Here is a 12153-nt window from a genome sequence, read left to right as displayed (position 1 = left end):
CATCAATGTATTTTTGACAAGGATAAAACGTGTCTGCACCGCACATGTGATGTTTCTCAATTATGTGCATGCAACACCAGCGGTGCCATGGAGCAGGCTATGAACTTGGTTAGGGAAGTTACCCTAAGTATAGTTCTCATGTACAATAGTCTTTTCTAGTCAACAAGCAGATGGAGAGTACAGTGCTAACCCAGAGGCCACCAGGGATCAGCTGTCCGGCGTACTTGCTGTCTTCGATACACTGACGGGCAGTATTCCCACTGCTGCTGTAGAAATGATGATACAATTGTCACAGCTGGTGCGATTTGCCATTTCAGACTTTCTGTAGATTCACAGCTCTATTATTTTGTTTTTGTCGTGGCTGATAACAGGCTGTGGCACTGTCATGAACTTGTACTGATTTAAATTTGCCACTTGGAACACTCTGACAAAGAGCATTTGAAACTGCATGGCATGTATGGAAAATTAACATTACCTGTTAAAATACACTAAATATCATAATGTGTGTCCAAGGAGTTTTAATATAAACCCCTCTGCAGCTGCTTCCCTGATCTGACCCATCCTTTTGATTAATATCCTCAACGTAACTGAATCAGTTGAAATGGCTGAAATCATTAAGTTATTATATACTTATTATACAGGATATGGATACTAAGAGGACTATAGTAAAAATGTCTAAGTGTAATCTTTACCTTTGGGCATAAATGACAGGACACTGTATGTATTGGGATACTGTAATTTTTGTTGTCCACATTTCAAACAAATGCATTATCATGACCAAGTCACTCTGCTTAGATAGTGGGATTGAACCTTTCACTGAAAAGGTTGTTCCTCCTAAATGTTTATTTCATGACAGTTTTTTCACTTTACAGTAGAGAAAATGGCATTGTTGATGGCTCCATTAATGGGAAAAAAAAGAGAAGGTTTACCGCACAAGCAAATTTAAAGAATGGGCCTGTGACGCTTTAAATCAGCAGAATGAATGTCTGTAATAGAAGAAGCAATAGGAATACATACAAGCTGATGGCTTGCAGGGACATTGCATGCCAAAACAATAGGCTCAAAACAAGTACACAGTGTATCCTCCTGGCACATTCTGGAATAAATGGTACTTTCGAAATATTTGTGGCTTCATCTGCACCATAAAAAGCCATCTCTTTGACAGTTGCAAATTCTCTCTAATGCTTACTCTAATGTGAAAGCAAGGATCCGGGGGAACTGGTATAGGTGATTGGCAGATCCCGGAAATCATATGGACTACAAATACTTTCCAACATCAATCACTGACAACAACCCAGTGGAATAAATGCAACATGTTTACCAATTACTGTACATGGGCATCCATTCAGTGACAAACCCCAGCAGCTTTCATGGGAAATAAACGGATTGCCGCGTCCAACACTGTATCCAGTTCTCTTTATACATCCATTGTATACACAGACATACTTTTCCTAAAACCAGTAAACACTCTGCTGCTTCAAAAGAAAAAAAGAAAAGCATGTTACTCACTTAGGAATCATATTTTAGTGAATAGTCTTTGAACATATTAAAAATCCACAATGATTTGCTTCCGCTAGTACACATGCATGGTTCAATCCACCCACCCATCCCCACTGACACCTTCAGAAGGTGTCTGGAGGGACTCACTGAAATGTAAGACTTGTGCTTGAGGAGAAGTCTTTCATCCTTTCAAATCTACTAACTTTCTTAAATCCGGGACAGGTAACAAAAACACGAAAAGCAATATATCATCAGTAGGAGTGTATAGGCAGACGTTCAAAATTGACAAACATTATTCCAATAAAGTCTAATTGTGTATGCATTAAAATGGTCTGGCAGTGATGTTGTTTTCGTTATTTAGGAGATGGGTCGGAATAGCATCTGTCGGATTAATAAATAAAGATGAAATGCTACCAAGCTCTCTGGGAGAGATGGGGCGGAGCTGTATTCTTCGATGTGTGGGAGCTGAATGCCTCTCTGACAGAGAGGGATAGGCATTATCGTTATTTTGGTTTTAGGAATTGATTTGTTGCTTTGGCAAGGAGTGCCATGTTCATGCGGCAGTAAGAAAAAATAATTGATGCATAATCATGCATTAGCAACTGTGGAAAAAATCCTTTACCGAGGAGCACAGCCTGTTGGATGAGATCAAACCGCGGTAAAGGTAGTACAGCGATACTTTTTTTTTTTGCTGTTTTAATTCTCATTCATTGCTGTTCAACACATAAACTAAAATTGCCTTCTCTGAATTGATCAGTACAAAAAAGACTAAAAGAAACACCCCTGCAGACCTTTACTGAGCACTACTAGAGTGTCCTGAAGCTGACTCCAAGTGCACAATATACAACTGTTTATGTTAAATGGTAGAAGGTAATTCCTGAAGTTACAAGCTAGAACATCACAGCAGGATTAATAGTTTGGAGCCAGCAGAACTCTCTTCAGATACTTTGGGATCTACCATATTTTGAAAGCCACTCAGCTGAAGTGGCTCATTATTTAAGTTAATTTTCTTGCTTGAGGTTATTTCACCTTTTGGTGCTGACTATAGAGTATTCTCTTTTTAGAAATCATTCTAGTTTCCGCTAGTCCAGTCCAGTGGAGCTTTCCATAACTGTAAATTCAATGCTTCAATGTTGAAGACTTCAGTGTAAGGAAACTCAACTGTCATGTATCTGGGTAAGAGATGGATGATCGTAGTTGTCCAAACTTCTGAATGAAATCTGCCTGAGCCTGGACTAAAGCCTCCTCATCTATGTACACTGCCGGCCTCCTGGCTGCGACGAAGTACTGCACCTTCCTCAGGCTCCAGCCAAGGACGTACATGAGCAGGCCACACACAGCTGCCGTCGACCTGCCTACTCCAGCGTTACAGTGAACATACACAGTGTGACCATTCTCCAAGAGGCCGTGAAGCAAAAATACAGCCTGGGGAAGCATCCGGATCCGACCTGCAGAAGAAGAAAATAACACACAATACATTTAGAGGGAAAGGCTCGCGACATTTTATGTCTTTCTCATCACAATAAATACAAGAACAAAACCGACAATGTGTTAGTTCGTCTCTATACTTTGACATTTCCTTACTCTTGTTTGTGGCATTCAGCCCCTAGCCCATTCATTCCTACTGAATTCAATCTTTACAAACTAATCACAAGTGTATGTTTTTAGTTTTTTTCCTGGGCAGCGTAGCTTTTTATTAACAAACATTAGGCTTTAGATACACAGATAATACTTAGTAGGATTAATTCATTGTTGGTTTTGGTATTGTTTAAATGGTATTGATAAGAACAATATAGAATATTGTCAGACTTATTCTTAAACATACCGTGACCTGTATGGATTAACTACAATGTTTAATACTTTGCATCACCTTTGGAGAAGACACTTAAATATACCATAAAGGACTGTCGGCAGTTGTTTGCTTCAAGCCACCCCATGCATACTTAAAATGTACATTTATCACAATCCTTGTGCAGGTTGCTGGATCTCGAGTAAAATATCACATGTCAGGAATAAACTACAAGTAGTAGGATCTCTATCTCGGGTAAATTTGTTTAGACTTTGGTTTACCAAGGGCATTCTTTCTTTACTTAAATTCACTGTAGAAGTATATGTGGCACTTCTTTTGTGACTTACACAACACATGAGATACTATAGTGTAACATTCTGGTTAAAGGAAACACATGGAAGGTGATCAGTGGCCATAGTAGGCTATAATACCATCAATTATCACAGATTCTTTCAACTTGGACTTGACTAAATACTGTTATTATTATGTATTTATTCTTCTATGTCCCCAGAATTCTCCTTACCCTCAGTGCTCATGTCAGGCGTGGGTATCCACACGTACACCAGGCCACAGTCTTTGTACAAATGCATCATGGTCTCGGGGGTCATGGCTTCTCCAAGGTTGCGCCTGCAGCCTTCGGAGTTGTTCACCACATCACACTCTGTCTGGAAGTTCATCACTGCAGTAATCCCCAATTCATGCTTCATCTTTATAGTCACGTGTTCCACCTGTCGAGGGCAGCTGCCCAGCCAAATATGTGGCAGCACCCTGGGGGCAGTAAACAGAGATGCATTCACCATTTCTGTTTATGTCATTATTATGTTGTTACACATGCTGAACCAGTGGGGCTTGTGAAATGACTGACTACACAATAAAAGAAAGGCAAGATAATGTACAGGTGGATATTATCAGATAACACAGGATCAGAATGGATATGCTTTTCAAGAGTAGTGTAGAGTGATGTTTTTATTGACTCCATTTAGTGCTCTTCTAGTAGATGGTTCTTTGCTAACCCAACAATGTAGGGATATACTTTTTGGAAAGGATGTCTGTTTTGTCTCCGGTGTTCAGTTGTATAAGTTTATTTTATAAATTGACTCTTGTTCAGTTCAAAAGTAAAGCTCATTGCAAAAAGGGTGAAATAACCTTCAAGCCTCCTCTCTAAATACCAGCATGAGAGACCAGGCACCTGCTAGACGGTGAGTTAAGGGGATTGCAGATATCCCCCAGATATTGAGTAAATTACATCACGACTGCTCATGTGTCACAGATGTGTGTTTATAGTCTGTGAGGCAGGCACATCAGAGGGGTGGTGTAACGGTGCATAAAACAGTCAGACATGGTGGGAGACTGTTGTTGTTGTTGTCAGTGGATGAAGGACCAAAGACAGACATTCATCCTCTGGGCACCATAGATATCTGCTCCAAATTTCACAATCCACGTAACAGTTGCGGAGATATTGCAGTATGGATCGAAGTGGTGGACTGACTTACTAACTCAACAGACATTGCCCTCCCTAGTGTTTGCTTTCCCAGTCGTACATTTCTGGAAACTTTTAAAAAGGGACAACACATTCTGAGTGCTCTAATAGGGTGCTGAAAATAAATCTGGATTCTCAAAACCTACAAAAACGTGTAGAATCAATGCCAGACAGATTGCAAAAAAGTGTTTGAACAACAAATTATGTTTTGAGGATTCCTTTTTAAATTCTCTGATAAACGTTTAGCTCTATTTTGACTGAAGCATAGAGGGATTTTTATTCAACTATTGAGCCTGGAAGCTTTACACATGATAACATGACAATGATTTTCAAGTGACAGACAGCATTTATAACTGAATGGGAGAGAGCAAGGTCAAAAAACAAAGGAGTGAGCCGGCCTAAGAGGGTGATTGCGGCTTTGTCTGCCCTGTGAGAGAGTGACAACTTCCATCAAGAGAGGGCAGTGTGACATGACTGCCCCGTCCTTTTAGCACGACAGTCATGTCAGCAGCAGAAGAAGTTGCTCGAACTGATCTAGTATCACAACAACGCAGAATTCAAACTTGGACTGAGAACTTACTAAAGGAGATTGGTTATGTTTGAAAACCGTAAGGAAGATAAGGGAGGAGGAGCTGATCAGCCCTCTGTGTGGTTCAAGAAGCAATCACACTTCAGCATGGAAATTCATTGGCCCTTGGGGATCTCATTATTTTTCAGTATTATTAAATGTAGTACACACGTCGGATTTCACATCACAAAGGCAGAAAACTTTCAACGAGCATCACATTTCATGGGGGGGGGGGGGGGGGGGGGGGGGGGATAGATGGATCTCAATTTGTACTTGCTACAGGCTACAAGGAGAGTACTTTGACAGTTTGCAGGTTTAGGGCTTTCTTTTGTTACTGGAAAGTGCAAATGTCCAATAATTCTGAACGCATAGTATAAAACATATCTGACTGCTTTTGTAATGTTTTAATACTTAGTTTACCCACACAGACCAAGTGCTCTATTTAATTGGGAGGTCAAAGTCAAAGCTCAGCAACAACAATAAAAACACCCCGAGGCTCTGATGCTGGCAGGCATCTTGCTAAAGTACACCTCACCAGTTTGTATTGAGGTTACAGGACTGACTCTCTGTATGACGCCCATGCTGCCCACTTCTAACAGTCTAAAGTCATGCAACCAACTTATTGACCCTCTGATTTCTAAAATCTTTTCGCGGAGACTGTGGCTTGCCATACTTGTTGAATGAAATCTAGATACTCACGACATTCCCATACATCATCAAACTGAATGCTTTGGCTTTTTTTTGGCTGTTGTACTTTATTACCTGGAGAAATGAATGGCCCTCTGACCAGCCACACTGAAGTAGAAGCTGGTGGTGTGTTTCATCTCATCTGTGTGTCCTGTTTCCTCTATCCAGTGACCAATCGGATGGCAGTACACTCCATCCACCATGTTCCTCTCATCATATGAACAACATCTGTCATGGCTCGGACCACTACCTGGTGACAAAGAGGGGACAGCCTTTCAGCAGGTTAGTGACCATATATCTATTCTAGAATTTTTGGGGACATTTAGTGATCATGAAGATGTTTTAAAGATTTCTTTCCGAAACAAACACAGGCACAACATATACTATGTTGCGTTAAACAGGTAAACACCTGATTAAGCATCCTAAACAAAAAGAGAAAAATAGGTCTAATAATAACAACCAGTGGTGGAGAGTAACAAAGTACTTTTACTTTTGAGGTACTTGTAATTGTATTGAGTCTTATCTCTTTCTGCTACTGAAGACTTTCACTCCACGAAAGTTCAGAGGGAAATTTTACTGCACTACAGTACATGAATCTGATATATTTTAATTAAATAGAAATCACATGATCAGCTTATAAAATATGATGGATTTTTACAAACAACCCAACAGTATATAACATATAATAAGATCCAGCTCAACCAGCTACAACATTGTAACAGTAATATAATATGATTAACACTGAATGGGGCCTTTTGGCATTCTGAGTCCATTTACTGTTGCGGATAATACCTTTGTACAGTTAAATTACATAAATTACACTTAGGTATAATTTTGAATGCCGCAACATTACATGTGAGATTATATTTTAACACTGGGGAATGCTGCTAACCGAAACGTCTTGGTAAAAACACTTTTATTGTATGCACGGAAATCCACGAGCCACTGAGCATTTGATAAATAACAAGTGTCACTTCACCGCCATCATGTGGCAGTAAGGATGGATTACACAATATGAACCAAACATGGCGGAGTTATTTTCGTCTTTTGCCTGAAACGTTACTTCCGATGGGATTTACATTAAATCTATGTGACGTCTCAAAAACAATTTCCTTTTGCACGCGGCTGAATCTGTTGCACAGCATCAGAGTATTGATGTATGTATACCTTCCAAGATACAAGTGCCGCGGACTCTTTTGACGAACTTGAACCACAGGGTGTCTTTGAAGGGCTCTGCCAGCTGCACGTCGCCGATCCACAGACACGGTTCATGTGTTGACAGCAGGAGCTTCTGTGAGGCTCTCATCTGAACCGCTCCGCGCGGGTCCCAGTTGCCCATTTCCTCACGCGAGCCCAAAATATAAACCTTTACATCCGAAGACTCCGGAGTGAGAATGACACCGAACCTGAATAGCATTGCTGCCACCTTAACCAAATGATGTGTCCTCAATCGTTTAGTATGGCGGGCTTGGGTTATTATAGTCTATATTGTAGCTCTTGTATTCAGTCTGCGTGGCCCATTGACTGTAATCTGTAATCTAAAAATAAATCGGATAGTGTCGTTTACAGCAAAGAAGGGGGAGAAAGAATGAAGTCCCACTCTGTCAGAATTACCGCGCGCCATACATCACCCATATCAGAGTGAACTCTTTAGATCTCAATAGGTAGATTCACAGATCTCGATAGATAAATAGATAGAGAGATGGATAGATATAGAGAAGAGGTCTTCAACAAGGGGTCCGCGACCCCTAGGGGGTCCGCGAAATTTTTGGTTGATTAGACCAGTGATTCTTAACCATGGGGCCGCGGCCCACGATTGGGCCGCAAACGCCACCTAGAGGGCCGCAAAAAACTTTCAGTTTTGCACCTGTGGGCCGCGAGGGCCGCGGGACCGCATAGGTTATCAATTGAAGACACATGAGATATTACTGTTCTCCATGAGACGCTCAGTTACAATATAGCTTCCCACCACCTGGTGGCGGTAATGAGTCAGTCAGTTGTTTAACAAGCTACAATAAGGAGAAGAAGACACTCAGCTAGCCGCTAGCCCAGGCATGGGCAAACGGCCGCTGGGCTTTTTAATCCGCCCGTCAAATATTGGTACAAAATTGTCCAAACTGTAATAAAGACTAGGGCTGGGCAGTATACCGGTTTTAATTTCCCGTATGATATGAATTATTCACACTCCATTATACCGGTGCATAGCCAAAACAACTGCTGTTAATGCACAGAGGTCAACGCTAGTTGTCTTATATGTATTGAGAGGGAACCCTAGTCATGGTCATAACTTTATAACACAACAATTAACAACCCACAACTAATGCTCTTTAACAGAGAAAAACACAACAGCACACAACAGTCTGTGACACATAAACAATTTGTAACACTAATAATTGTACATTTATAAAATTTCACCGCCGAACTGCATGCTGGGTACAGCTCGCGAGCGAGCCTGCTTGCTAGCACAACAGTCTGCTAACAGCTGGGAGAGGCTCCGTCGCTCCAGTAACATTACATTAAAGAACAGAACAGAGCGATGCAGGATGAACAAAGACAGACCGGAGCAGTGTTACATCAGTGTTACATAATTTAATGAATCATAAACATTACACGATTTAACCACTAGAGGGCAGCAGTGTTACATCATTTAATGAATCATAAACATTACACGATTTAACCACTAGAGGGCAGCAGTGTTACATCATTTAATGAATCATAAACATTACACGATTTAACCACTAGAGGGCAGCAGTGTTACATCATTTAATGAATCATAAACATTACACGATTTAACCACTAGAGGGCAGCAGTGTTACATCATTTAATGAATCATGAACATTACACGATTTAACCACTAGAGGGCAGCAGTGTTACATCATTTAATGAATCATAAACATTACACGATTTAACCACTAGAGGGCAGCAGTGTTACATCATTTAATGAATCATAAACATTACACGATTTAACCACTAGAGGGCAGCAGTGTTACATCATTTAATGAATCATGAACATTACACGATTTAACCACTAGAGGGCAGCAGTGTTAAATCATTTAATGAGTAATAAACATTACACGATTTAACCACTAGAGGGCAGCAGTGTTACATCATGTAATGAATCATAAACATTACACGATTTAACCACTAGAGGGCAGCAGTGTTAAATCATTTTGATGAATCATAAACATTACATGATTTAACCACTAGAGGGCAGCAGTGTTACATCATTGAATGAATGATAAACATTACACGATTTAACCACGACACTGTAGTGGTTAAATCCTGTTAAAGTCTGTAGCGAAAGTTATGGATACGTTTTTAAAAAGAAAAAATGAAGACGACAGTGGTGCCATACCTCCCCCCCCCTCCAAAGTCTAAATGTGTGCGCAAGTACAATCCTGACTTTCTTAACACTTTCAGTGTGTGGAATGTGGGCTAATGCTATCAAACGAAGCACTGAAGCCTTCAAAAATAAAGCGACACCTAGCGACGAAACATCCAACGCTCGTGGGAAAGCCTGTTGGGCTTCTTGTTGTGTATGCAGGTTTACATACACATGATAAATAAATGGCTTTGTGATCATCACATTGTATCATCTCATTTATTTGACAAGGGTTTTGCCTGTTCAACTCCGCGAGGACGCCGGCGTCCTCGATCCCCTCCCCTTCCGTTCCTACGGCTTGCTTGCGCAAACTACGTCACAAAACATGGCCGTGTTTGGTATCCCAGCATGCCCAAAATCCTCATCTTTGCAAAGAAATCATCGATTTTCTTTCATTTCTTATGGATTTTTCACAAAAGAAGCCCAAACACACACTGTCCAAAGTCGCCATAACCGCTGCAAGTCGGATCTTGCAGCATTTCGACGGAAAAAGACACATTACAGACCCAACAATGTGCTAGCGGATGTTACCATGGAGCTAGTAGCTTCAGAAAACGCTAGTACTTAAATAAACCTTATCTTTGTCTTCTGTAAGCCATCAACCAACGTATAACCTTGCGTAACTGAGCTACCCTAATACTCGATCGTGCGCTCTGTCGCAGCCATTACGCACAGTAAGTCCGCTACTTACAAACCATGTCTTTGACTATATATATATAGTTTTTGCAAAGGCTAAAAATAAAAGGAAAATAATATAATATCAAAATATAAAGGGAGAAACACCTTTAGTGTGTCAGAATATCATTTGGTTACCATGTGTCCATTTGGGTCTCCAAATATCCTTTTAGAGCTCAGCCTGGATCTCTTCATGGAAGAAATACTGTAGAATCGTCATACTTTGCCCAATCTTCAAATTTGAGGCAGTTGTTCACTGATAGTGTAGTTACAGCCCTATACTGTCATTTACCTGTACAGATACAGCCACAGGCAGTTATTTATACTGAAAGATACTTTTTTATTTTATGCGACAAAAATCTTCAATTTTGACTGACTCCAAAGGCCCACTGCTCTGTTTCTATATGACCTACAGGTTTTCTGACACGTTTGATGCATATAGTCACAGTGGTTCAGAAGCTACAGCCATTTTAATTTGGGTATGTCATTTTAGGCAGTTTTGCTCCAAAATAGGGGTGGAGTTGAACAGGTAACAATATAGTTATTGAATACAAATCAAACCAAGAGTGAGATCAATTAGTTAAACTAATAGTGTTAATATTTGAATGGGCCCCGGGACACTTTGTACTTGAAAAGTTGGGCCCCGAGGTCAAAAAGGTTAAGAACCCCTGGATTAGACAATTAAAAAAATTAGAAAAAATGTCCCCCCCCCCAAACATGAATCTTTCCATTATTTTAATAGTTCAGTATTGTATGCAAGATAACAGGTATGTTTATGCATGGCAGTGGCACTAATAGGCCATCACTCATTTTTCATTTCCACATTTATGTTTAAAATGAAAACGTCAATTTGAATAGCTTGTATGCATGATTATCATGCAATTGACAGACAATGTTGAGATTGGCATTGGTATCAGTTGACAAGGTATGTTTATAAATGGCAGCGGCACGGCCACCCTACTCACTGTACCTTGCACATGTTTAAAATAGAAACATGAATATATGAACCTGTGTATTATTTGAAAAGCTTAGTATTGAATGCACAATAAAGAGGTATGTTTAGACATGGCACTAGGCCCAGTTTAATATAAAACACAATTGTATACAATATACTGTATATAGTCGGGGGTCCCTGCTCCATCTCTCTATCAGTTTGGGGGTCCTTGGCCTGAAAAACGTTGCAGACCCCTGATCTAGAGGATTTCATTTAATGTCACAGATTGTTTACAGGAACTGTACACATCAGTGGAGTAGTTATTGGATGGATTAAAATGAGAGTGCGTGAGACGTGCAGGTAGAAAAACATGTCTGATACACTTGACATACATGGTTTAGACTTAATGATGACAATACTAATTACACAGGGCAGTGTTATAGCATATCAATATACACATAATGAATACAAATCACAAATGCGCGATGCATCCCTCCCTTCCCATCACCCCTCATTCACCTGTAAGATATTGTTTAGAAGTAATGGCCTTAAGTCAGTTATATGCAAAAGGTGAAAATAGAAAAGCAAGAGCAATAACAAACAAAACTAAAACACTTTACGTTACAGCTCGGTAATACCATATATATAGTATAGTATGATATATCAATAGTGGGGTAATAGTTTGATAATAAAGAGGTAATAATGAAGTGCCCCAGAGTACATTGCGATTGAGTACCTTGAGACCGGCCATGAGTCTTGCAAGATTTTGAGCCAAGAGAAAAGCTGATTATATGTCACGTTATTAAGGTTTAATATGTTTACATGCTAGAAATAACCCTTTAGATTCCCAATATGTGGTCAATTTATCCTAATAACAAGTGTGTGGAAATTTGCTGTGACCATTTTTGGAGAGAACATCAGCATTTGCTACCTAAACTGCTCATTTAAGTTATTCCTCAATATATGTATATGTAGAATATAATTCACACAAATATACAGGTACCCTATCATATGCTGACTTAACATGATACAGTATAGTCTTGAGTTTAGCTAATAACCCAGCATGCAAGACAGGTGTTAAAAAGGTATTGATATTGTTGCCTAATACAGAGAGATAAAAAAGGCTTATCAGGCTGAG

At 40.0% G+C, this 12153-nt stretch overlaps 1 protein-coding gene across 1 annotated transcript; it reads right to left on the bottom strand.

The window, feature by feature from the left end:
- Positions 1-720: 720 nt before the first annotated feature.
- On the bottom strand, positions 721-7531 carry epm2a (EPM2A glucan phosphatase, laforin). Its single transcript, XM_076084197.1, has 4 exons — positions 7192-7531; positions 6100-6274; positions 3813-4057; positions 721-2948 (listed from the first exon to the last, which is right to left on the bottom strand). The coding sequence occupies exons 1-4, from the start codon at positions 7439-7441 to the stop codon at positions 2665-2667; spliced, it is 954 nt and encodes a 317-aa protein (XP_075940312.1). The 5' UTR covers positions 7442-7531; the 3' UTR covers positions 721-2664.
- Positions 7532-12153: the final 4622 nt, after the last annotated feature.

The sequence above is a fragment of the Anarhichas minor genome, unplaced genomic scaffold, assembly GCF_050575085.1.
Source record: "Anarhichas minor isolate MPS153535 unplaced genomic scaffold, ASM5057508v1 ptg000136l, whole genome shotgun sequence".
NCBI lineage: Eukaryota > Metazoa > Chordata > Actinopteri > Perciformes > Anarhichadidae > Anarhichas > Anarhichas minor.
Note: the sequence above shows the minus strand (reverse complement) of the source record. Positions and strands in the feature narration are given on the sequence as shown.